Source organism: Pezoporus wallicus, unplaced genomic scaffold, assembly GCF_028554395.1.
Source record: "Pezoporus wallicus isolate ANWC-B61680 ecotype Strahan unplaced genomic scaffold, APGP_CSIRO_Pwel_v1 contig_6822, whole genome shotgun sequence".
In the NCBI taxonomy this organism is placed as follows: Eukaryota; Metazoa; Chordata; class Aves; order Psittaciformes; family Psittacidae; genus Pezoporus; species Pezoporus wallicus.
Genome location: NW_026640797.1, coordinates 111,665 through 139,155, shown reverse-complemented (window position 1 = coordinate 139,155; position 27,491 = coordinate 111,665). Strand labels below are relative to the sequence as shown.

Below are 27,491 nucleotides of genomic sequence, written 5' to 3'. Positions count from 1 at the left end.
ACAGGCTGCCCAGGGAAGTAGCTGAATCACACCCCAAGAGGTATTTAAAAGAAGTGTAGGTGTGGTGCTTGGGGACATGCTTTAGTAGTGGACTTGACCGTGCTAGGTTAATGGTTGGACTTGATCTTAAAGGTCTTCTCCAACCTAAGCAATTGTATGATTCTGTTCCAAAAGCAGTCTGGCTTTTCCCTCTGTCCTAGGTAACTCCTCCTCTTGCCTACATGTGTATCGATTTTGAACAGTTCTGTGTGGCCAGACCCTGAAGAGTCTCACCTTCCCATTCTGCCACATTCCTTGCTACAGCATGCAACTAAAAAAAAAAAAAAAAAAAAAAAAAATAACTGTGAAGATTTAGGTAAATTATCCCTGGTCAGGATCTCAAGGCTCAAGCCTATGATTCAACACACTGTCTTTGCTTGTCCATTATGCGGCACAAATAAAGCATGACAGAGAAGGTAGACTTTGAAAGCCCAGGATGTTTCAAGCATCTCCTGCCAGCCAGCCCTCATTGCTGATCCATCATTTCACAGATGAAGCACTGCAGAAAGCTGTCAGTATTGCTGTCACTATGATGAATGAGGCCACTAGCTACAACTTTCTCAAACAATATATTAAGCTCATCTATTGTCAACATTTATACCACCCCTCTCCCAGGGCTCTCCTGGGCAGCTACCACTTTAGCAGTTGCTTTCTTTATTTGAAGTTGCTGGAGGAGTTCTTTGAGTAAACACCTTAAAATTAGAAATACAGGGAGTAGCTCATAGGTAAGAAAGTAGTTTGTAGCAGTCATCAATCGCAGCAGTTACATACAAAGATGCTTAAAGATCACATGCTCAGCTGCGTTAGCCATTGCAAACTATGTATTTTACCCAATAATCACATCTTTCATTACAAAATATGTTAACCCTAAAACTATACACATAGCCAGGTTTTCTAAATTCTCACCATTGTGACTTTTTACAAGGGCATGTAGGAATAAGACAAGGGGGAATGGCTTTAATCTGACAGAGGGGAGATTTAGATTAGATATGAGGAAGAAGCACTTTACTGTGCGGGTGGTGAGGCACTGGCACAGGTTGCCCAGAGCAGCTGTGGCTGCTCCATCCCTGGTAGTGTTCACGTCCAGACTGGATGAGGATTTGAGCAAGCTGGTCTAGTGGAAGGGGTCCCTGCTTGTGCCGTTGGGGTTAGAACTGGATGGTCTTTAAGGTCCATTCCAACTCCAGCTATTCTGTGATTCTATGATTGTGGCATCTGATTGTGTGATTTGTTAAAGTATCTCCTTCACAGTAGGACAGACTTAAAGCCTTTCTACTACCTTATCACCAATTGCTCTCCTACATTCACTTGTGGAATATATAGTAAGCTGGAAGAGCAAACTGGTCCCAGTCCAAAACGTGGGAGATCTCAAGCTTAGAATAACTGGGCACTGGGGGAAGTTGCATCTATGTTTGCCCTGTTCCTATATTCCCTTACATCTGATTCTGATTACTCCTGAAGACCAAATAGTGCTGCAGACAGCCTTTTGGTCCAGTTCATCAAGACTGTTTTTATAGTCTTCACAGTGAAGAAAATGATCTGTGCCTTTGCACACTTACATACTACCTTGTGAAGTATATGTGTGTGCTTATAAAGTTTTATAGTGTTATCAAGTGACATACTGATGCACTGATAAACTCATCAGCATGGCTGAAATATTGGTTTGAAGTTCATGTGAACAGATTTTTTTGCAATAAAAGCCTTTCTGTATATGTTGGTCCCTGAATCTTTGTTGCAAGATATTTTGTTCAGGTTAGCACAGTAAACATGTATTTATTACTTCTGTTTATAAATAGCCAGCTCCAGAAACAAAACTGAAGTCATTTAATGTTATAATTCCAACTACAAAACAAAATTTTGTTGCATAATCCTAGGATCTTAATGGCAGATCTCGGGTCCCTTAACTCCACTGTAATGATCTCCCACAGCTGCTTTCAAATGCAGCCATTAATCAGCAAGTACAAAATGTTAACTGATGTATTTTGTCTTTGCTGTGATTAAATGTGAGACAGAAAAAGAGGAAACTGCTTAACAGAAGGCTTGATTTTACAGTTCTGCAGACTATACAGTGATAAAAATAGCAGTAGCCAGCCTTCATTACTGCTCACATTTGTTTTTTGAAGGGAGATGCATACATCTCCTACTCCCTTGATTCACAGTACTGAGTACCTTTTCTGAGTCTGGAGAGGAAACGAAAGGGTGACTGTTACCTAATTCACCCATGCTCAGGCACACCTTTAAGCTGGTTCTTCCTGCCCAACTTCAGACTGCACCCATGTCATGACCAAAGGAGAATCAAACCATGTAGCTGTAAGCAAGAAAATCCCTAGAGCCATCCTTCATGGGGAAAGGAAAAGAAGAACAGAGCAACCTTTCTTTTATCATTGAAAAGATATGAAAATGACCTACAACAAAATACAGCTCAAAAACCCCCAAAATTAGTCTGCCTGTGTATGAAGTCTGCTGTGTTCAAGCCAGGATCATTGTCATTTTGTTTCAATTTACTGTAATCTACCTGTCCCTAACCCTGGGCAAGTACGTGGAAGACGCACTGCCTGGTCTCCTACCTCTCCAACTGCTGACAGCTAAGGGTCAGAACATCTTAAGCAGCTCTAGCATGAACTGCCAGAACTTCTCCAGAGGCATCCCTAGGACAATAAATTAGGCCTTTTCAAAATGCTAGGAAAAAAAACCTGTATAGCAGGCAAAGTAGCACTAATGATGAATACCAGCCATGTAGCTGAAATGAGGCCAGAGGAACAAATGTCCCAGAAGGTGTTCTAAGGAAATAATAAAAGCCAATTAGCGCTGCATATATCTTTCCATGGGTTTTTGCAAATCTGTAGTACCTATAGTGCCTTACTGTGATATCTGATCATCAACAGCATCTTTGCCCTCAATAAGTTCCTTTGAGTTAGGGGAAAAAAAAACTTCTCCACTTGTGAGGCTGAGACAGATGAAGGGTGGGACTGATCTATCTAGATTACACCTTTGTTAAATCCCTTAGTATCACTGTGACATTGTATTCAGGATCCCTGTACCATGCACAGACTTTACCAATTTGAGAAACCAACTTTTCCTACTCAAGGCAAAAACGTCCTTTGGAAGCAGACTGCTCCTCCACTGACTTTGAACATACACCAGGTGCCTACAGCTAAACAGGATGAAATCCATCCCAGAAGTTGGCCTAGAGTTGGTATACCTCCATTGGTATAGCAATGTAGAAAGCAGTGGTGCAGCATAATCCTAACTGCTTTTTCATTGTCATTTCTTCCCAGCAAACACCCTGACAATGCTCCAAGAAAACTCACAGGACAGGCAGGTCTCTCCCCACAGGTAGAAGATTAAGATTTCTCTAAGAAATGCTCAGCTAATTTTCCAGGCACCGATATTTTAAATACCCTCACACCTTTTAAAATGTTCTGACCCTGACAATTACACTACGTACCTCATCCACCTGTTTACATTTGTAAGCACTATTTCCTCTCTGGTAGATAGCTTGGGTTTTCCTTTGCAAGCCTATGGTGCGATCATCTAAAGGCAGTCTGAAAAGTACCAGCACTACAGCTCCTGGATAAGCCTAAGCTTGTTTGGGTACTGTCTCTTTTATAGATCAAAAAAAAAAACCCAGCGTTTGCAACCCTTCCTTGAGCCCACTCACTTCTGCCTTGGTTGCAACATGAGTGTTGGCGTGCTCCTGCCCCAGCAGTCTTTCAGAGCAGTTGCAGGAGCTATCTGTGTCCCCTGTTCTCCCTCATCCCCTGACAGTTTGTCCATAGGTCTCTTGGGAATTCTGTGCTTTTTAAAGGGACATTTTTATCATTTTTTGTTTTATTTTAAATCTTATTGAAAAAAATAGTCTTATAAGACTATTCCTATCCTTTTCTCCCATGAGTTTCTGTCGTCCACTTGCACTTTCACAAGCTTGTATTGATTGCTCTGCTATATGTGGTACCTATTCCAAAGTTAATATACAATCCACCGTCATCTTTTGTGGTAACCTTTGAATTAAAACCAAAACAGGTAACATCTTTTGCATTTTTCTCATGGAATTTCTGAATAAAAGTTGCTTGGGTGGTCCACTAGAAGCTCTTTGTGAAAGTTTCCAGTTGTTGTTCTCTGATACTTTACAGCCTTCAGTGGCACAGTGGCTAGCTGTTAAGTATATCAGACAGAAAAGTAATGACAAGCCTATACACAACTATGTGCTTTTCTTTCCCATTTCTCACCAAAAGGGATAAATTTCTTGGTCACTGCCTAAAGCAAGTAGAGAGTGCACATGTGTATATGCATGAGAGTATACATACATGCATCTATATGCATGCATTTGTGTGGTGTTAAGAGAAAGGTGACAAACTCTTAAGTTGTATCACAGTAGAACTGGTCCTATCCATTGTACAACCCACTGGACTGAAGCAGAATGAGAAGAAGCTAGCAGAACACAGGGACAAGGAATAACAATACTTCATCACAGTCCTGCAGCCAACAGAGGGACAGAGAAATCCCTCAGAAAGGATCTCATGTAAGGTAAAGGTAGTGGAGGACTAATATTCCTTACAAGACAGAGCAAGCCAGTGTCACGTAGAGCGATACCACAGACTCAGTGGCTCTGCCTTTCCTGAGGCAAAAACTGCAAGGAGTGGGGCTGACAGCAGCTGTCAGAGTACCATAAGGCTGACAGCAGCTGTCAGAGTACCATAAGACTGACAGCAGCTGAGAAGGTCAGCAAGAGCAGAGAGTTGGAGGTGGACAGGTGGAAGTGGGAACGCAGGTTACCAAAACTTGAAGCAGCATCCTTGAAAATAAGTCCCAGACTGGTGTTAATAGCTCAGCTCCTGAGTGCATGGAAGTATGTTGACAGTTCCTGAATAAGGAATCCCCTGAAGCAAAGTAAGTGGTGGCAGCCAAGTGCTGAACTAAAGTGTAACCTAGTTCACAGGCATAGTGACTATTTAAGCATTCCCTCTCTTCTGTCCTACAGCATCATTACAAATTAGATTCCTGCCCCTGAAACTGCAACAATAAAAGCCACTGCTTTACAGTGTTATTCCGAAGAAGATACAGAGAAATGGGTCATGACAACTTCAGCTGCAGAGCTAATCCATCATAATACACCATAGCGCTTACAAATTGCTGCCCAAGGCAGACAATGGCAGGCATTTCCAATCAGCCCCAGATGGCTAATATGTGGCAATGTTTTGTAACCTGCGTATGCTAGACTACCACAGCTGCTCCAGTAAGCCATCTTGAAGTATTGATGGATGCTCTTTTTTGACCCAGAACATTGAACACATTTAATAGAGAAGTATTGCCACCAAAATCATTCCCTCCTCTTCCTTTCCTCTACATTCCTAATTCAAAGGTCAGAAGTAAAATCAAGCTCTATCAAATCTATCTGGTTTTCTCATTTTTGGAAGAGATATTTGTGCTTTCATCTGACAGCTCAGTTGAAATATTCTATCCTGTGCCAATAGAAAGGATGGTTCTGCACATTAATAAGCAGCACACAAGTAAAATGACTTTCACACCCTTACCAGGAAGTGTATAGGTTCTCTTTGTAAAGGGGTACACATCAGGTGTTTTCTCTGTCCCCAAAACTAAAATCTGGCTTTTATCTGAAATATGAAGATGGCACACTGTTTACCTTTATTTAAAAGCTAGTTTGTGGTTTAATCATAAGAAATATTACAAACTCACTCCAATTACTTATGTATGTGTTTGTGTGTATACATATATTGGTGTATATACTAACAGTCACACATGAGTTACGGACAGTTTAAGAGGCCAGCCCATGCAGCAATCTTTCATCTGATTTCCCCAGATAGACTTGAACCTTTACTTTGTTACTCATTCTCCCCTCTTTAGAAGCCACATTGTCTACTAGCACTGAATTTGCCTCATTTTCTATGTTCCTTTTCAGCCTCCCACATAATTTGCCTTTGGCATTGTAAACAGCCTGTGTTCTCACCAATCTTTTGCTCATTCAATGATTTTAAGGCTGAAGGGATGTTTGGATTGTCTGATGTGATTTCCTACATGGCTCAGTCCAGAAAAACTCACTCAGGCACTTTCACAATGGAGCCAGTGACTCATATTTAACTAAAATATTATCTAATAATCACCTTGCCATAATCTGAGGACATCACAGGACAAAGAATTCACCACAGCCTTTTTGTCATAGTGTCTTTTGCGTGTCAGCATTTTAGAACTGAAAAGGAAGACTTACTTTCATTTTGCTCTTCTCTACCTTCACTTTCTGCCAGCACTTTCTGATTTTTCTCCAGTATTTTTTGAATACTTGTAGTTTATACTTAATCTTCTTTCTTATATGCAACTATGTGTAGTTCAGTACATAGGAAAATATAAGGCTTTCTGCCTACACTGAAAATTCAAGAAAGAGGCCTCATTCCAACCCTAACCATTCTATGATTCTGATTCAGAGGATGAGATCCTGCTCTATAATACCCTATGGTATTCAAAAAAATCATTCTTGTAACATCCACCATGGAACAAGGTATCAAGACATACAGTCTTTTCGTAAACAAGTACAAGAGGAGGGAATGAAAGCAAAATTTGAGCCAGATAGGCACTCAAATGACTCCATGAACAATGTTGTTGAGTATGGCTGAGCAAGAATGACTGGATAACGGCTCATTAAGGTCCATAATAAAGACAGATTCCCAGCTATTGTAATTCAACATAACATTGTAACATCCAGGAAAAAAAAATCACCTGCTAATTCTTGATGGCACACTTATGAAATTTAAACTCCCATTCCTTCCTCATCAGGCATATTTTTATTTCAAGGTGTTTAGAAAATGCTTTCCGTGAAAACATGTGAAATACTACACATAGGCAAAAATCATCATCTGAAAAATCCAAGGAGGAAAGCACATAGCACTTCTATAAGAAGGGAGGTCAGGATTACAGTGAATATGATTCCACGCATTTCTGCAGGAAAGCAATCATAAAGCATTCAGAAAAAGGGCTACAGCCGAGATAACCTCTGAATGAACCTTTGTCCTCTGGGAGTCTGTGTACAGTGCTGCATCACAAGATTTGAGTAGACCAATTTAAAAGGACCCAGAGGATCAGTGAGACTAATCCAGAGAAGAAAAAGAGAACAAACTGAGAGTAATTTCACCTACAGAGGAGGGACTTAGTGGTCTTCAGCAAGGAAAAGAGCTAATGCAGAATAAAAAAGAATAGTCTATTCTACAGTTCCACAGAATAGGACAAAAAAGTAACAGCCTTAAGTTACAGAAAAGAAAAGCCAGGTAAGACATTAGTGTAAATCCTGCTGAGGGTGAAGATGGAAAAGTCTTGGCACAGATTGCCTGAAGAGGACACGCATCTCCATCACTGGAGCTTTTTAACAGACTAGACAAACACCTGCCAGGAATGGCATGGATGCATTTAATCCTGCCTCAGGCAGAGAGATGGATTGATGACCTCTTTAGGCCTTTTCAGCTCTGCTCTATACATAACTGGAATAAAAAACTAATAAGGAAGACACATTGGACTCGACTGCCCTTACTCTCCCCAGTGAGTTCGGGATCACATTTGCTTGATTTTGTAAGTCTGAAATACATTTGTTTGGTTGTATAGCAAAAATCTTTTATACATACAACTTATAGAGCATTTCACATCATAGCAAATTACAGCTGTAAATGCAAAGATTATAATATAGCCTCAAGGTATTATATGGAGTACTATCTGCTTAGTTTATTGACAAAAGATGAGCTACTCTAAACTGTCAGTGTAATGTCTTGCCATCTTAACTGCAAATTAAGCTATTGTTCTTTCCATTTGGAATATCATTGTCAATCACTAAGATTCAAGAGCTGGAATTTCAACTTCTGATTTTTTTGATGGTTCATAGGGCAAACCATCATAGCTATCTTGCCACTGTGTCACTATTCCTAGCAAAAATAAAAAAATTATTTGGAAAGTACAAGAACTGATGAAGAGGAGGATAACAACAGCCAAAAAATATGCAAAATAGATGTTATTACTCAGAAAACACAGAAAGAGTGAGAACAAGCTCATTACAAGTGGCCAAGATTACTTCTTCCCAGCCATAGACTGTAAAAACCAGCATAGCCGTCCTGCAAAGTGCAGTGTTGACATACAGCAGCTGAAAATCTCTCCCACTGGGTTTAACTGGAGTTACCAAAAAAAATGCATTTAGCCTATTGGTAGTAACCAGAAGTCATTCTGGGGTGTCATCCTCCAGGCAGCCACACTTAAGAAAGTTCCATCAGTTCTGCTTTTCGTCAGGAAGATGAGCTAGTGATGGCCATGTGAGAAACCAGAGAAAGCCATTCAAAATAGCTGCTAGAATCAGACAACAAATCAGCAAGACTAAAGACAGCTCCAGAAGACAAGTTTTATTGGTCTGAATATATTACCTTTCCGTTTACCAGGAGTAATGAGAATAATGGCATGGTTCAACTGACAAGCCAGTAAATGGAAGTTTATGGTAGGCCCTAGTTGTCTATTCAGATCTAATCACAGGTGCTAGCTAGCATCACTGACAGTCCAGCAGACTTGCTTTCTTGTATACTAGTACTAGGGACACCGTATCTAGGACATACTGTTCACGTATTGTTCTAAAACATTTAAAATAGCATTGATTCCTATTCTCAGTCCCAGAGTACATACCTAGACTTGGGCTCCACAAAAGCTGATGGTAGTTCAATGGCTTCATGTTGTGCCTTCACTTGTAACTTGGCATTCATTTGCATGATTTTATGTATGATGACAGGAGCATGCAAAATATGTCAGGATACAAATACTTCATTTCACGTTGAGGCTAAAGATGGAAACACAGCTAAAAATGGAATCATACCATCATCCCTGGCCAGATTTGAGAAAAGGTTTCCTTCTCCAAAAACATATATTAGCTACAAGAGCACTGGCTGCTAAATTATCTCAGCATATTCTCACAAGAACTGGATAATATAATAATAATTTAAAAAAAGAAAATCATTCCCAATAAAACATTAAAACAAAAAAAAAACCAAAAAAAAACAAAAAACAAACCAAACAAAAAAACACCAAACTAAGCCATTTATAACACCCAAGTTCTAAGTATCAGAGTGCTCACTTAAAGGAATCCGTACACGACGGAAAACATTCCTCCCTTCCGACTTATAGCAATGGCTTACAGCAGAAAGCTGCAAATGAAAGGATTCATTTTTTAATACAGGCGAAGGAGCTGGGGCTTTTTCAGCCTGGAAAAGAGAAGGGTCAGGAGAGGCCTCAGACCAGTTCTGAGTGCCTAAAGGGGCCTACACAAAAGCTGGAGAAGGACTTTTAGAAGGGCATGTAAGTGACAGGACAAGGGGGAATGGCTTTAAGCTGAGAAAGGGGGAATTTAGATTAGATATAAGGAAGAAGTTCCTTCCTATGAGGGCGGTGAGGCCCTGGCACAGGTTGCACAAAGAGGCTGTGTCTGCCCCATCCCTGGCAGTGCTCAAGGCCATGTTGGACGGGGCTTGGAGCAACCTGGTCTAGTGGAAGGTGTCCCTGCCCATGGCAGGGGGTTGGAACTGGATGAGCTTTAAGGTCCCTTCCAACGCAAACCATTCTATGATTCTATGATTTAATTTTCCCCAGACAGGCTTAATAAAAAGTACATTTAAACCCAGGTATGTTACCAAAGCAACCTAGTTAACATAAATTTTTTCACATGCCAGAAAATCAGTGGGATTTCGGGTGTTCCTGTTTTATGATAAATATTTCAATTTAATCTACATATTTTTATATCAATCACCAATGTAAGAATACTCTAAAAGCAAAGATACGTGGTATTTCTCTGATCTTTTTTGGCTTTGTCAGAATCTCTAAATAGCTCAGTTTTCATACCTCATCTTTTGTTACCATTAGATAACAAAAAAAGTTAAAAAAAAAATCATCTGAACCCTAGAGTTTTTAAACTATTTGCTTGTATTTTCCATAAATGAAGCAATAGTCCCCTCTTCTGGACTGAAGTAATGTTGCAATTACTGCGGAGAAACCACTGTTGAATGAAATTCCTGCTAATGTTTACTGAGGGTTTGGGGCTTTTTTCCTAATTACAGTAACAAGAAAAGATTTCAGGTCTATACACAAGTCAAGCACACAAAAGAGGTGAAGAAATCAATGAAGTAATGGATTGTGGAGTTTCGTATTCAGTTTCAGCTGAAGGCGCTGATAGCTACAACAGCTATAAGTAAGGATCTGTCACCATTTCAGGAGTGAAACACAAATTCCCTGTAATGCATTGACTCACAAACTCTCAGTGTTTCTTAAAAAAGCTGCACAAATCACTGAGCTGGAAGGAGGAGTTTATTTTAAACAAGTGTTTGATTCAAGGTCTTCTGCTTTCACACCTGAACGTTGATTGTATAACCAAAGACTAGGTTAGAAATCATCACCCACTGAAAGAAGAAACACTGACCAAAGCAAATAAGGCAGAAAAATCTCAAGGGCTCAAATTCACGGAAAAAAATGGCCCCTCAAATACACCAATTCTCATCTCTACCTTGACCAAAGTATTAGGAAACAAATACGCAAGGGAGCATAAGCACCTGAAACTTAATTTTGTTCTCTCCCAGGTTTTAACCTTTTGTTTGCAAGAAGCAGCCCAGAAGAGTAAAGTATAAGTACAGAAGAACGGGAGGAACTGAAGCATCTAAGGAACCTGCATCTGAAGACGAATGGCAGCTAGCCTCAATCTTGCAAACAGATGTTACTGAAGTCCACTCCAGAACAACACATACAGGAAATTTCACACTCCCAGCCCTGCTTCACAGACCTCCATGATTCTTGCCTTGGTGGCAAGGAAACCTGAGGGCCTCCGGAGAAGCCTTCTTGTGCCTCGAGAAAACCAGAGGTGTGAGAGGTGTTGCAGAGGCTGTTGCAGCCTCACCTCAGCCTGCTTTCCTCTGAGGGGCCATGCAGGGACAAGCTAACCAGCAGGGACTGCCTTAGTGCAGATGACAAGCAGCTGGACCCCAGCAGAAAGCCCAGCCAGGAGCCCATGGGCTTAAGGTCGTGGAGGCCCAGAGAGCTTTCCACCCAGAGTGGGGCAGGATCTCCAGTGAGGCTAGGAGGTGAAAGGGCCTCCACCTGGACATAGAGCCCATGCATTACCCTTTTCCTTCTTCATCTCATCCCTCTCCTCCTTCCCCTTCTCCTTGCACTTTCCCCATACCATGGCTCAGCGAGCCAGGACCTCCTCCTGCTCTGACCTGGGGCCTTTGGTTTGCACGAGGCACACAGACTACTCACTCCCAGCAGAATGTCCTCCATCCTGCAGCTCCGGCCAAATGAGGAGGGATGCTCCGGCCAAATGAGGAGCTCCCTCCAGCTCAGGGAGCTTCTCTGGCAGCTTCAGTCTCCACCTTTCATCCCCAAGGATGCTGCTTGGCATTCCTTCCCTATGGAAGATTTGAAAGAAAACATCTGGGCTGGTGGAGACAAGAGAGAGCCTTGGGGTGGTACAGGTGCCCAGCAGCAACCACTGTGCCCCATGCACACAGCAGCAACACTCACATGTCCTGGAATGCCACCTTCTCCCTGCTTTGCATCATCTGGTGGTTGGGTCACTCAGCAAGGCAGGCACTGGGCACCACGTGCACGAGGGTCCCAGCTCCTGCCTCCCTCTGGGGAGCAGCCCTGCCTGCACTGCCTGCAGCAAGACTTGGCTGCTGGCCATGTGCTGTCACAGAATCATAGAATCATATGGTTATTGTTGGAAAGGACCTTAAAGATCTAGTTCCAACCTTCCTGCCATGGCAGGGACACCTCACACTAGACCAGGTGATCAAAGCCCTGTCCTGCCTGTTGCTGTGAGGAGCTGCAGGCTGGCAGAGACTGCAATGACAACAACATCTACTTATTCTGACTTGAGCTGCCCCATTATGAATGTCACTGACCCCCTTCTGGCTGCAGCTGAAAGGCATGGGGTTTGGGCTGGACACATGGGACTGTGGGTACCAAGAAGACATCAGGTGGGCTTTGTCCCTCTCAGCATGTTCCTGGCAGCAGCCATGTGGCCCTTCACTCTGAAGGCCATTGCCCCCACCGCCTGGCCAAAGCTGACATGCTGTGTCCCAGGAAGCTGAGCTGGTCTTTCCCCAGGATGGACGGCACTCAGAGGCTGTGACACCATGGCCAAGTCCCTGCACTTTCTACCCATGTACACGCAGATGTCAAGGATCAGCTGCTGCAGAGCTCACTGAAGGAAAGGGCCTGTACTTGTGCCATGGCAAGTGTTACACTTGGCCAAAAAACACCCCAAAACAAAGGCTGCTCAAAACAGCCCCTCTTCGAAATAAAAGTGCCCTGTTGAACAGAAAGAGTGAGACTGTGGAAATATCATAAAGATATTTAACAAATATTTTTTTCAAGGTTTTTCTTTTTTCAAGACTCTGCAAGCTCTGAGTGCTCACAGTGTATTAGAAAACTTGCCCACGGCCTGGTCAGACTCCAGTATGTCCTATGAAGCTAGTCAGGCAGAAAAGACAGATATGCTTGTGTTCCATTTTTTTACTGTGCTTGATTGGTTTAATAATTGGCTGAAAGAAAACACAGAAAACTTTAACAGAGAACTGGGCCGTGGCCAACCTTTTCTGCTCTGAGGTCTAAAAAATAAGTGATCCAAGAAATACGTACTCCACAGATTAGTAACCCAATGCTTGCTGCTGGGATACATGATAAAAAGCTCATCCCACACATACAAAGGAGCCTGTGGCTAAAACAGGCCTGTGAGAGGACCATCTTCTACAGGGACACAGTGGTCACCTTTAGCCAGCTGAAGGAACAAGGCTCAGTAGTTGGAATATTGACCTGCTTTTTCTGGTCTTGAATTAAAATGAATAGCCAAACATGTCACCCACAGTTGTCTTCCAGTGGGGAGAGAAACATAGGTTTGAGTCAGATGTTTCTTCGTACGTTCTTTTTATGAAACAATCACAGATGCCTGTTCCATCACTATGAGGTGATCCAGGCTAGACACAATGATTTTGCTCCTTTCCAGTGAGCAGGGGAACTGGAACTCAGCTTTTCTTCATTCTGCATTGCTGCATTTCCACTGATTTTCATAACACCACGAAATCCCTCTGGCCACAAGGGCCAGGGGCAAAAGCACTGTCAGTGCCTGAGTGTGAGCTGCTACAATTCACTTCCATGTCCCTAAAAACAACTAAGTCCCTTTTCACCACCGTTCTCAGATGAAAGGTAGGCATTCTTATCTGCCCCTCACTTTTTCAGGGTGCTTCACTTCCTTGAAAGAGAGCTCCGTATCTAGCTTGAAGATGACTGCAATTTTAACTTCACCACCACCAAAAGCAATTGAGTGCTTGTGGGCAGTCAAAATTTATGACTGCAGAAAACTGTGTGACACACCTCAGATCAGAGTGTGTCCAAGACTTAGGAACACCAGTGAATTCCCAGTCCCTCCCTAGAATCTATTTTCAAGAAGTTTCAGCAGCAATGGAAAGTAAAATCAATTCCTTATTTTGCAGCTCTCTGTAAATGCTGTTATTTCCACCAGTTTTGAGGCTCCAGCTGGAACAAAGCATCTTTGCTGAGTGTCCTTGATCATGAAAATAGTGCTTGAGCATAGCTTCACTCAAATCTTCCCAAAGAAGCTGCCTCACAAATCATAATGCCCTGCAGGGCAAATGAAGCAGCATCAGCTCCATGCTTGCTTCTGCTCACATCTCCCCAAGCACGCCAGGGGTACACACCCTCAGGGTGGGAAATAAGAATGACAACTATTGTGTAGGTTTGAGTGGAGTTTATTTAGCAGTTGGCAGCTGGCCTGGAGTAGTGGGTGAAGATGTGATGTGTTGTGGCTCTAAATACAGTAGGCAAGTAAAACTGCAGGCCTGTGTTTTGCTCTCTCTGTGATTCAGCAACCATAAACCCAGGATTCCTCTGCTTTCCACACCAATAAATCACTGCTGCCTTTCCCAAGGCCTTGATCAGAGCAGTGAGCCTATGTCAGACCCACCCACAGACCCATCCCAGGGCAGTGGCTGCCCAGCCACCCTCCCCAGCACAAGGTCCCTTAGTAGACAAACAGGTCAGGATTGTCACAATGCCCTGATTGCACAGCCGGTACATGAAGTTCCCAGCACCAACTTTCTCCAGTAATTTCCACCTGTTTCTGTTTTCCTAAGACTGCCTTGGGATATGTTTTATCAGACAAAAGTTACACCCTGAATGCAGCCGTCAATATTCCTGTGAATATTCCCATGCCCTAAACTGGGATTGATCAACAAATCTGGCTCAGGGACGGGCATAGGCGACGCAGTAGTGTTGCTTGGGGAAGAACAGGAGGAGCCAATTACCTCAATAGAAAAGGGAGTGTTAATTTTGTTTTATATTAATAGCTATATCAGTTAAATGATCAACTGGTTGTACAAGTGTTCTGAGTTAATCAAAAGGTGTGAATATCTTCCTAAGCCAGCTAGACCAGTATGGCACTCAGACCAAAATAAAGCATAAAAGCTGAGCAACCAGCAAAACGAACTTTGAAGAGAGCTATGGGGTTGAGCTGGCTTCAACACACATATTTCTTACCAGTGACTGGAGATATGTAGCATCATGATGGTAAATGAATATAGACCAGTAATGGCAATTTTGTCTATATTCTGGTTCAACGGGATTTTGTAAATGCTATATTGTGCTCTTATTGTGATTGCTGCTTCACTCTGCTAAATCAAAATCCCAGGTAACAATAAAAGTTTCCAAATAAGTAAATTTAGTAATAACACACTAAACCATTCTCATGTGGAATATCTGAATGAGCTTGATCAGAATGCATTGGACAAAAGAAGTGCCAGGACTCCAAGGCAACATGGTCAGGACACTCCTCGTCGTGAGGGGTGCATCTCCAGGGGAGGCTTGGTTTACTCAAGACAACATGCACATCACTGTAATGCAGGACGATTTAAAATGTCCACCCCTTTGTAGCATCAAGGGCACATGGGGAATATGTGCTTAAGACGGTGTACGTCTACTAATGTAAGGCCTCAACTTCATGCAAGAAAGGACAGCAGGTGATATTTCTGTCTGACTTTGATTCAGCTTAATTTTTAGCCACTTCAACAATGCAGTGATAATAAGAAACCAACAACCTTGCATGTATGAAAAAGTAGAACTCTAAATACATTTATTATTCAGTTACATTTGTTTTTCATTGCACAAATTTGGTTTTTATCCCCATGGTTTACAGTTTTTTACAAAGTTGTTAGGATTTTTAGAAACTATTAGAATGATCACTTAAGTCTATTTAGGCACAGTTTATTAATGCATAACTGCACTTTCTCCACTTTTTTCTCTGTGTGAAAGATATACACTTGCATTTAAGCTCCAAATTGAAATACATTTCACAGTCTACGCTTTTACAGGCATAATGTCTAAAAAAGAAGTTTTGATTAAATAGTCTTACCTTATCAAATTTTGCCAATAAAGCCTAAATGAAAGCAACTTCTTTTCCAGAAACGCTGAAATCAACACAACCCTAAGACAAGAACCATGGTAGCTGGCCATTTTCTATGCTAGTCAGTCAGAGGGTAATGAAGAAACAGTCCTCAAAATCCCCTGGGAAAATTACTCTAACTTGGAAATAATTTAAATAATTTATTCTGTATGAAAAATAACAACAACAAAAAAAAACCACAATGCAGCAAATGAAACACATATGTCGACAAGGATGTGTCCTATCCCCTGGAGTGCTGAGGCTGTGTCAATTGCTCTCCTTTCTGACAATGATAGTTTGAAAACCAGAGTACCATATCCCTGGGGCTACCCTCTGTGAAAATGGCTTTGAAGTTTGAAGCTGTCAGGCCTGTTTGACATGGCTGAAAAACTGTGAGCTTCTCGATTTTTTATGTAGCTCTTCTCTTTGGTGAGAAAGCCTGACTACTTCTGGTGTAATATTCATGTATTTGGATTAAAGCTCTGTAACTTGCGTTGAGCTGCTTCTGCATGTAACTGCATACTGCAGTGCTTGCAGGGCACAGGGAAGTCCATTCTAGAAGACCTGAAATGAGCTGAAGTTTATTTCAACAATTTTGTTATATTATTTTTTATTTTTTTTTACAAAAAGAGTAGTGTTAATTGACCAATGGTAAAGGACTCCTCCTGATGCACATGAACAACTACCCGCTTTCTGTAATGCTGCAGAAAGAAACAACAGTATTTGTGACTTTTTAGCACCCACAGCTGTTGTTGCTATTGATAAATGAATGGAATATTTTGAAAGCGGGTGATGTGTTTGCAGCAGGGAAAAAGGGATGCTGGAGTCTGTGTGATTCTCTCTCTTGAAGTATTTAGTGCCCATGAGCTCCCTGCTGGCTATAGCTTTCAGGGATAACCGGAGGGGTATCTCACATGAGCACAGGCAGTGCACAGCTTTTAGTTCCCTTGCTAAGGATTCCTGTCTTTGGAAATTTCTGACTACAGAGATACTTAAATTTCTTTAGACTTTTGAGAAAACATTAGACACCAGGCAACTAGAAGGGGATAGTATTCATTCCTGCATGTGTCACAACAAAGGTGCACGGATACAGGTTAAAAAGCAGTAGCTTGCTCTGCTTGGGTTTAAGACATCTCCATAAGCTCTGCATTTGGGACATTCCCACTCTGGTGCTGCTGCTGCGCTCTGATCCCAGGGCAACAGACAGTGCACTGCAGGAACAAATGGGAAAAAAAAAACAGGCACCAATGAGGCAGGCAGGTCTATGCCCTGCATGGGTGCTCGGCACTGCGGGCAGGCTGCATAAAAGCTGGTCACAAGTGCCAGCCCTGAAACCAAGGATGGGCCACATCCTACAGCTGCTTTTATTCCCAAGAAAGGTCTGGGGGAGGCAGCAAGCTAGAGAGTTGATGCTGAAGGGAAGATACATGTGTGTGGCTTCAGGGCCTGGGGACACAGGGCAGCCCTGGAGGATGCAGGAGGCTGGGCAACACAGCTGGAAAGAGGGAGCCTACAGCTGTAGATGGCTGCAGGCATTGGACAAGGCGCTGGCAACTTGGAGCTAAGGAAGCAGAAGCTGCAGACAGGACAAGCAGTACTCCAGCAAAGGGGGAGGGCTGTTTGTGACCAGATCTGACAGCAGATCTTTGAGCAAGTGTGCTCAAAACCGCAGCTTTAAATGTTGTTCTCATTTGCCTGATGACCACTGCAGCATCACAGGCCCCCAGCTGACTGCCACTGGTATTTGGCAGAAGGAGGGACAGAAGGCCACTGACTCAAAGGACCCAGAGACCTCCGCTGCACTTGAAGCTTCTCTGCTGACAATCAGCCCACAACACCACCCTTTTAATAGTAGAACCTTCAAACATCAACTCTCCTTTATCTATCACCGTGTCAGCCCCAGTGCAGCCTCCCGCTCAGAGCAGGACTATCTCCAAGTTAAGGGCAGCTATCGCTTTGCCCAGCCACTCAGGTTTAGGGCCGAGCCATGAGGCAAGAGTGGTGCATGAGGATCACTTGGGAGCTAGAGGTGCCTGTGAAGCTCAGTTGCAGAGTGGTCTCCCAGGGTAGGAGGACAGCAGCCACAGGAGCCGCACTGCTGAGTCCAGGAGTGGGAAAAGAAGCTGGTAGCTGCCTTCAGTGTCCCATCTTGATGTCATGTGGAGGAACAGCAATACAGGTTGTTCCTAAAGGATCTCCAGGATCCGAAGAGCAAGATTTTCCAAAGTGTCTCACTAGCATTAATGCATGAGCTTCTGACACAAGTGAGCTTGCGAGCAAGGGGAGCCTGGAGAAGCACAGCAAGTCCATAAGTAACTGTCTGGTGATGATTAGGGAAATACAACCACCACAAGCCAGGGAAGTCCATGCTGCCTGACACATCTTTTTTTCCCCCAGCAAAAACACTAGGAGGAGTCATCCACAGAAACAGGAGTCTGCTGCAGTTGTCAGGGGTGCCAAGAGCTGGAGGCCAGCACCCTCAGTAACTGTCTGTGTCCATAGAGAAGTTTCCACTTTCCAGCTTCATCTGTTTAATTTGAACATCTCTCTGGTTTACCAGCTCACGTAGTCTACGGATTTCTTCCTGTTGTCGGTAAAACATCTGCAAAAGCTGTAAGAAAAGTCACATTTTATCTCCCTTACTGTAAGGAAACACAGACTTATCCTGTCAAATGTCACCAGTCCTGTCAAATCACTTCTGAGAGAAACCATTTAAGGAGGAAGACTTCAACCAACAGAATGAACATCAGCAGTACTCCTGCTGTCCTCTAGCTTGTGCTATAAATGCATGTGTTTCTCAGCACCATTTAGTGATGATACCTTGGATTAATTCGGTGGAAAAGATCAGAAAAATTAACTTTCACACTTCTGATCACTCCAAGAGAGCCTAAACACAGAGAGTATTTGGAGTCTAAATTCCTGGATCTGCCATGTCTCCTACTCTGACCTTAGGCATGTCCTTTTACTTCTGGTCTTTTTTCCTATTGATCCTGCACCACTGCACAAGCTTTGGTTATGATACACAGAGGGGTTTGGCTGTCAGTTAAGTCAGATCATGTTGTTGCCAGGACCTTTTCTGGAGCCATTCCCAGGAGTAGGCAGTGACCAGCAGCCAGCCTCAGTGGCACTGTGCTGCCAGCTTGTTCCCCAGCAGTCAGCTTCCAAGACAGGGGCAGAGCCAGCCCCTTTCCCATGTCAGGGTCTACAATATAGCTAAGTGCTCAAGACTATATGGATGCACCCTGGGCCAAGGAAGCAGGATACACCCGCTTCTTCCACAGATATCCCTGATGCCTCATGGGGCTATCTGAACACAGCTCCCATAGAAGGTTTACACTGCATATACTCCCTTCTCTTCTCCAGAACCTGGAGGTCACAAGCGCCTCCTTGTCCCCAGACACCAGGCAGGTCAGTGCACAAGAATGCCTAAGAAGCAGGAATACTGACTGCTCTCGCCTTTCCAGACTCCCTCAGCTGGTGCAGCTGGGCCACATTTCTGCTTCAGCTCTGCAGCCAGAGCATGCAGAGCTTCTGCCGCACAAAGAACAAAGAGCTTGCACTGGCCAGGTCTGCAAAATAAACCCTCCCCAGATTCTGTCACCTTGTGAATGGCATCCTTTTGCTGGCTGAGGCTTCCACCCACAGTCCCAACCCTTCACCCCAGATATTCACACCTCATTTTCTGTTTTGGGTGGTGGACACTCAAATATGTCAAAGCTACTGGAGAGGCACATTTGCTCATTTTTTGGCAATTTCTCCTCCACTCTGAGAAGTTTTCTTCTATGTTCAATCTCATTTGGCTCCTGCACATCCTCCAGCGGCATCCTTCCTCCCCAGCCCTGGTGCCGGCTCAGGTCATCAGTCTTTGCGGGTGGCTCTGGCTCAGAAAGCTGTGGTAAGGAATTCACAACTCCAGAGCCTGGTCTCAAGGATACCAAGAGAGGTCCTAGGGGAGGAGGCAGGTGACAGGTTAGGACTTAGGAACCACATTCAGAAATCAGCTGTAGGAAATTCACTCAAACAGCCTGCAGGGATAAATGAGTAGAGCGGAGCAAATTCCTGAGTTCGCAGTGGTGAAGATTTTAGCCACCAAATTATTTTAGCTTACAGCCACATCTGTTATGTCTCTCCTTTTCCTTCCCTTCTTTCTCTGAAACTTGACAGGCAAGGGAGCCAGTAGCAGTTTATCTAAGCCCTGGAGAGCTGGAGGGCTGGGGAGTTCTCCATGTACTGACCTTTGTTAACTCCATTCAGCCACTCTTGTGCTGTAAGTGCTGGCTGGGCTGCTGTCGTCAAAGGGTAGATGTCTTCCTGGTATGACTCCGACTGCAAGCAAGCAAAAGTCCAGAGTCACCGGATCAGTGAGATTTTGGCTTAGAGGGATTATACTGGATTGTGGTGGAGAAAGGAGTTTGTTCCACCTCAGCACAGGATGTGTCATGAGCACTCACCAGCTTGGACATGAAACCTTCTTGTCTGCCCTGAGCCTCTCTTCTCCTCACCCCAACTCAGAACTGTATCTGAAGGCCTATTTTAATACCTGCCAATAAGATCTTTACACATCCAGACAACAGACTGGGGGAGGTTGGTGAAACACTAACCCAGTTCTCTCAAACTCAGCACTCCTGAGGATGAAGAAGTGGATATGAAGGATAGGCACAAGTCACAAATTATTAGCTGATCATCAGCTGACAGAAACTGGCCAAGCAGATAACATTGGCAGAACATGCCTGATTGGTCATTGCAATGAGCATTAGCTCTTGCTGCCTTTCTGAACTCAAGGCACTCATACCTTCCAGTGTTTCTGGAACCCATTGTTCCCTTTTTCCATGGGTAATTCTTCTTTCTTCCACAAGCAGATTTTCAGGTAACTCAACAACACTCCGAACTCTTCTCTCTTTCATCATTATGTCAAACACAGACACCTAACTCCCGAGTTACCCAGCCAGGGTTTGTTGGCACGGCTTTCCCACAAACTGACCAGCTTTGTCCCTCAGTCCAGGAGAGCGAAAATCTGTTATACCTACTTTCCTGCCCTCAAGAGTCACAGAGAGAGGGTGCTGCCTTATTTTTCACTGATATTTGTCCCAGACACAAACATGACCTGAAGTTAACTTACCCGTCGAGGCACAATCATGGAGATGGGCTCAATCATGCTTTTAGTAGGTATCAGTTTGTAGAAACGGAAGATTTCACAAGCTGACACTTCAAGGCCTCTCTTTGGCATCATTCCTGGTAGGATAGCATGAAACAAACAGGATATAAATCTCCCTAGGAAAGTTAATGTCATCCATATTGGAATAGGTATGACACTAAACAACAAAAGGAATCACAGCATCAGCTATACAGCAGTGAGGTTTGAAGTTTGCAGTCAAAACTGGCTCAGTGGCACAAATGACAAGACTAAATAATTTTGGTTTCTGTCCAACCATGAAGCTACATATAAGGGTCTGTGTTTTTCATGCCAAGCCTCCTGTTCCTTCTTCATTCTCATGAGCTGCAAATTGAGTGAACAGGACTGAGCAGAACTGGCAGGGAATGCCACAGGATTTGACTATCAAGATCAGCAGGAAGGGATTTCAGGACACCTGAACACATTAGAAGAGCTACATGAGTCATGCTGAAAGCCGTTCCAGTTCAGTATCCTTCCCTCAGCACTGTACCAAAGCAGAATGGAGTAGGAGCAGGATGTGAACATCTACTTTGTCAGAAAGCACCATTTGTCCTTCAGGGACTCACTGAGCCACACAAAGTCTCAAAGTACCTGGTAACCTCACTGGATTTCTATCCCATAAGCTTCTAAAGCCCAAAGCCTACTGTCCTGGCTTCAGCAGTAGCAGTCATTTTTCTTCTTATTAGCTGGTGCAGTGCTGTGTTTTTTACTTTCAGCCTGAGAACAGCACTGATAACACCAATGTTTTTAGTTGTTGCTAAGTAATGTTCACTCTGAGCAAGAATTTTCTGAGGCTCATACTCTGCTAGGGAGGAGGGGAAGCCAGGAGGAAGCAAAGACGGGGCAACTGACCCAAACTGACCAAAGAGGTATTCCATACCACAGCACATCATGCCCAGTATATAAACTGGGGGCAGTTACCCGGAAGGGTTAGATCACTGCTTGGGTCAGGCTGGGTATCGATCGGTGGACAGTGATCGGTTGTATTCTCTTCCCTTGTTATTTCCGTTATCATTATTATATTGGTGGTAGCAGCAGTGGTTTGTGTTATACCTTAGTTACTGGACTGTTCTTATCTCAGCCCGTGGGAGTTGCATTCTTTCCATTCTCCTTCCCATCCCTCCGGGAGTGGGAGGAGGAAGAAGTGGGGGGGGAGTGAGCAAGTGGCTGCATGGTTCTGAATTACTGGCTGGGTTTAAACCACGACACCTACAAAGATACATCCATGTCAATTCCCTTAACAAAAGGGATTATCTCTCTTTTAGACCTTGCTTCATTATGTCCTACAGAAGCTTTGTTTTTTACTAATACCAAATGACTCCATTAAACAGTAGATTCTACATGAAGGGCCAGTGATCATTACATTGTGCATTCATCTAAATGTAAACCTAAGCTCCACTCCTCTACATCTACATTGTATTCTGTTTTGCAAATACTGGGGGATAAGATTTAGTGAAATAACCTTAGCAGTATGATTTGATCAGGATAACAGGTCAGACCAGGGAAGTATATTTGATTCATTCAGGCCCTTTAAAAACACTTGTACACTTCCTTTTCAGTGAACAAATTTTAAGAAGACTATGACAACCAAAAATTAGGATACTATATACTGCAAGGATCGTAAAAGCTGAGTAACAGACAGATACATATTCCAGTTAAGTTTTAAATAATTTATTCCTTTTCAATAAGTTTTTTTTTGAAGGACACAGGTACAAATCCAGTGCTGCTAAATGTCTGTAACAATGTCCTGGAAGAATGAGAGTGTCTGCAAGTAGTGTGGAGGGGTGGCAAATGGTCCTAAAAACACATGTTTATAGAGGAATACAGCTTACAGGGTAGACTGGAGAAGGTTCAAGAAAAGGATACCAATAGGGTCCGAGAGCTGAAAGCCAAATTGTGTAGCTTGAATGACTAAGCAATGGGTAGTAAGTGGACAGGTTAATAAGCACGGGTCTCCAATGGAGGAGGGGTGACCTAATCACAGCAAGTCCATCTATAACTGGGAAATGCCAGCAAAGGAGAAGATAGGCAAGCAGTAAAGGTATTAAGATGTGGAGCACCCATTACCAGAGAAACCCCAGAGTGGAAACAGTGTCAACAGAGTTCAATGCCAAAAATCTTGGAGCAGATTCACAATGGGCAAGAAGCATCCTCCACCTTTAAATCCAGACTATCCTCCTGTCGTGGTTTAAACCCAGTCAGGTAATTTGTTCGCTCACTTCCCCCCGTTTCGTGCCCTCCCCCTGCTCCTGGAGGGATGGAGAGGAGAATCGAAAAGAATGCAACTCCCACGGGTTGAGATAAGAACAGTCCAGCAACAAATCGCCGCCGCTATATCAGCTAAAACAATGATAAGGGAAAATAACAAGGGAAGAGAATACAACACCTCAGCACCAGCTGACAGATAACTCGCCCCCCAAGCCCGACCAAGCTCCGACCGATACCTCCTCCAACCCTGCAGTCTCCCAGCCCTCCCGGCTAACTCCCAGTTACATCCCTCAGCATGACGTGCTGTGGTATGGAATACCTCTTTGGTCAGTTTGGGTCAGATGTCCTGTCTCTGCTTCCTCCTGGCTTCCCCTCCCCCCTGGCAGAGCATGAGGCTCACAAAGTCCTTGGCCAAACCAAAACATCCTTGTTATCAGCTCTGTTCCCGAGCTGAAAGTCAAAACACTGCACTGCACCAGCTACCAAGAAGGAGAAAAAATGACTGCTGCTGCTGAACCCAGGACATTATCCACCCCTTATTCCATACCATTCACGTCATGCTCAGTTCCCACATTTTCAGTATACCATCACTCTTATCTTAGTGCATGGACCAGTCCCTATAAAGCTGCTGAGTCCATCTGGTCCATGATGGCAGGCTCCATCTCTTGTAACAGTCTTTCAGAGCAGGAGAGACTGTGTGCAGTGTTCACACTCGTGAATCACCTCGGCAATAGTGTCCATTGCTAAGTCCACCCCTCGATCATGAGTCCATCTCTATGTTGCATCTCTGCTCTGATGGCCTGAAGTGCCATGGGCCCACCAGGCTCAAAATAATTCACTGTCCCCTTAAGCAGTTTCTGCAGCTTGTTGCTGGGGACTCCATACAGCTGCCTTCCATCTCCGATGCTTCCAAAGCACTGGAGGGGCCCAGTGGACTAGATACTTGCCCATACTGTCCCACACACCCTGCCACTCATGACTGTTCAGCCTTGGGGAAAACCTCTTGGTCCCCCTATATTGTCGTCTAACCCCAGACAAGACCCAAACCTGACTCTGCTTAACTTTTGAGATCAGACAAAATGGTTGTGGGTAGAACACAGTCTGTGTGTGTGCCAACATGCTGATCCCCATCACAATCAGCAGGCAGGTCCCAAGGGTACCCAAAGGCCATTCAAAACCTTCAGAACTCTCAGTTGATGCTGCTGTACTTGTCACTGGGGCTGGTGTAGCTGCTGTGCTTGCCGGCTCTCCCACCGCCAGCTTCTCTTTTCCTGAGTCCAGCTCTTCCTCCTCTGCCTTGCTGGGAAATGCTGTGTGGTCTCCTGCATCCTCCTGGCGCTCGGCGGGCGGCTTCCGGGAAATGCTCTCGGCCATCGCGGGGCTGGGCTCCTCTGCGGGGCTGGGCTCCTCCGCGGGGCTCGGCTCTTCTGCGGGGCTCGGCTCCTCCGCCGCCTTATCCCGCTGCTCGGCAGCCCCTTCCTTCTGCTCCTCGACCGCCCCGACCTCCTCCACCTCCACCGGCAGCCGTCCCTTCGCGGCCTCCGGCCCCGCTCCCACTGCCGCTTGGTCCCCGGGGCCGCTCTCCCGGGCCGCTTCAGCAGCCGCCGGCTCCCGGGGCCGCTCCCCCTCGGCTCCCCGCAGCCTCACGAAGATGGAGAGTAGGGTGAGGGCCACGACGGTGAAGAGCAGCCGGACGGCCAGGTACAAGTCCACGGCCACGTCCGTCCCGCCCTGCTGCTGGAGCCTGCCTGTATTACAAGCCATTGCCATGAAGCACAGTGAGACAAGAACCTTAGCCCAGGCCCCACACTTGATAAACACTAACACAGCAAATACCGGCTCTACGTAAGTTACAACATTCTGAAGCTGTGAGATCAAGAGAAACAACTCTGAGAGCCATTAAATCATCATTGTGACGAGTGACTATTAATCCAGTCAGATCTGTTGTTATCTCAACCCTTCGTGCCCCACGTTGGGCGCCAAAAAGAACTGTCGTGGTTTAAACCCAGTCAGGTAATTCGTTCGCTCACTTCCCCCCCTTTTGTGCCCTCCCCCTGCTCCCGGAGGGACGGAGAGGAGAATCGAAAAGAATGCAACTCCCACGGGTTGAGATAAGAACAGTCCAGCAACAAATCGCCGCCGCTATATCAGCTAAAACAATGATAAGGGAAAATAACAAGGGAAGAGAATACAACACCTCAGCACCAGCTGACAGATAACTCGCCCCCCAAGCCCGACCAAGCTCCGACCGATACCTCCTCCAACCCTGCAGTCTCCCAGCCCTCCTGGCTAACTCCCAGTTACATCCCTCGGCATGACGTGCTGTGGTATGGAATACCTCTTTGGTCAGTTTGGGTCAGGTGTCCTGTCTCTGCTTCCTCCTGGCTTCCCCTCCCCCCTGGCAGAGCATGAGGCTCACAAAGTCCTTGGCTAAACCAAAACATCCTTGTTATCAGCTCTGTTCCCGAGCTGAAAGTCAAAACACTGCACTGCACCAGCTACCAAGAAGGAGAAAAAATGACTGCTGCTGCTGAACCCAGGACACCTCCCTTCCACCTTGATTAGGTATGCAGGAGGGGATGGATGCAGCAGTGACTGGTAAAGCTGTGTGGGCCATGTTCTGCTGGTCAGAAGGGAACCCTCAAACCTGTGCCCCTGTAATATCACCTGTGATATAAAGGTAAATTGGGTCAAGCTGGCTGCTGTGCACCTGTAAACCTGAATAGAGACTCAAATCTGGCCCACTCTCTTTTCTAAATGATATTTTAGATAGTCCTGGACTCTGGCAGCCTTTAAAACAAAGAAGCCACCTCTTGTAACATTTGACATATGCTGTCACTCACCCATTCCCTTCTGTGGTAAATGAGAACGATATTCCATCAGGTAGTACAGGTATGGTTTCTCAGGGCTTATCTCATAGTACCGTATATTTCCATCACCCTAAAGGCAAAGAAAATCAACGTAAGGCAACCTCTGCTGCTTAGTATGAAAGCATGAGAAGATTGCCTGGCCTCAGAAGCCATGCAGAGTCAAGAATGAACTAAACATTTACCCCCAGATTCCTATGTGGGAAGGTTAGGGCTCTGCAGTGTGCCTCCCCAGCATTTGCTGAATGGGAAGCACTTACCTTTCCCACCACATAAAGCATGTGTGTGTCTGAGTCGTAGAAGGGAAATAGGATTCCTGAGGAGCCATCCAGATCCTCCTCCAATAAAGGCACAGAAAGGTCATCCTGGCAGGACACAGGAAAAACAGAGAACTTCAATCACTGGCCAGTCACCTCAAGTTAGGGACATCTCACCTGAGCCCCACCTGACAGTGGCACATAAGCCATCTTCTTCAGAAACTCATACTCTATAATGACCCTAGGCCATGGCCAGCTGCCCTGAGCAGAGGGTCATGCAGAAATTTATTCAAAGTTCTGTGGGTGGGAAATGGGTGCTCTGTCCCAGGCTCTCAATTTGTACGAGTATCAGCTCATGATACTCGTACAAAGGGTGACAGCACCACAAAGAGGCAAAAGACTGTGTTACAAGGTAGTTAACACAGAGGGATGAAGTGAGACACTGACAAAGGAAAAGAATATCACTGTGTAAGAGAGGGGTAGAGAACAGCAGGGTTTCATAGGGCTAGCAGGCATCGCGATAGGAGAGCACGTCTTGGAAGTGATCAGTACTACCTCAATACTCTAATGTCAAAGATCATCAGAAAACAAACACACCACATTTTTTAACTCCATTGAGGGCTTCACCTGAGTAGGCTGTGTCTAAAGCTCATTTCTGTTTCCAGTACCAGTATCAATTTACCAGTAAGACCAGGAAGAGCTGCTTTTAAGTCAGAGCTACAGTGACCATCCAAAGGCTCTTTGAATGATTTCTACCCATAGCAGGCACAGCATTCTCTCTGTTCTGGTGGATTTCTATGCTGAAAGTTTTGAGAGCTTCTTCAGAAACTCATACTCGATTAACAGTGTCATAACAGTAAGGACTATCACCAACTAAGTATTTGACAGATCACTTCTGAATTGCTGTTATAAACCGGTTGTTGGGTATTTGGCAGGTAGAAAAAGTTAATGAGACAGCAAAAGAGAGAAAACTGAAGCTGGTGTGGTTAAGATTGCTGGTCCAACTCACTTGATCCCATAATGCAATTTGCCTATTATTCCACCGAGATGTTCCAGTAGAGATCAGTTTTTTCATGTTTCCAAGGAACAAGACTTTATTGGCTTTGTGAGAGTTGTAGCTGGCTTCCTATAGGAAGAGAAAGGACACTGTGTGAGGAAGAGATAGCACCCATCGCATAGCCAAATTTCATGTTACGCAAGACCTCTGACTCAGTAACATCTGAAAGATCTGCTCAGCCTGCCTGAACTACAGTGAGCAAGATTTCATGGGCATCTGAGAAAGGCAGCTTAAGCTCTTCAGAGCCATCCGCAAAAGCGCAGTCAAACTAATGAATTACATATGTGCAAAAGGGTGATCTCTTAATTGCTGGCAGGGCTTTGTGCGCCCAAATCTGTGCAAATACCTAGGAATAAGTCAGCTTCACCTTGCCAACAAATACAGAATCCAGGCAACAATAACAACTCTGGCA

General features: G+C 44.5%; 2 protein-coding genes across 3 annotated transcripts in view; both read right to left on the bottom strand.

Moving 5' to 3' along the window:
• Positions 1 to 27,491, bottom strand: part of LOC130605329 (actin-like protein 7A) — a 159,893-nt gene that overhangs the window by 32,190 nt on the left and 100,212 nt on the right. The gene's annotated exons all lie outside the window — the stretch shown is intronic.
• The window catches only part of CORO2A (coronin 2A), a 53,001-nt gene continuing 42,923 nt past the window's right edge, over positions 17,414 to 27,491 (bottom strand). For both annotated transcript variants that reach the window (XM_057420737.1, XM_057420738.1), the window contains exons 6-12: positions 27,032 to 27,148; positions 26,026 to 26,130; positions 25,742 to 25,838; positions 20,637 to 20,749; positions 19,753 to 19,843; positions 19,192 to 19,463; positions 17,414 to 18,128 (exon numbers count right to left, since the gene is read on the bottom strand). In XM_057420737.1, the coding sequence (XP_057276720.1) occupies positions 17,997 to 18,128; positions 19,192 to 19,463; positions 19,753 to 19,843; positions 20,637 to 20,749; positions 25,742 to 25,838; positions 26,026 to 26,130; positions 27,032 to 27,148 (927 nt within the window). In that variant the 3' untranslated portion in view covers positions 17,414 to 17,996. The remainder of the gene's footprint in view (positions 18,129 to 19,191; positions 19,464 to 19,752; positions 19,844 to 20,636; positions 20,750 to 25,741; positions 25,839 to 26,025; positions 26,131 to 27,031; positions 27,149 to 27,491) is intronic.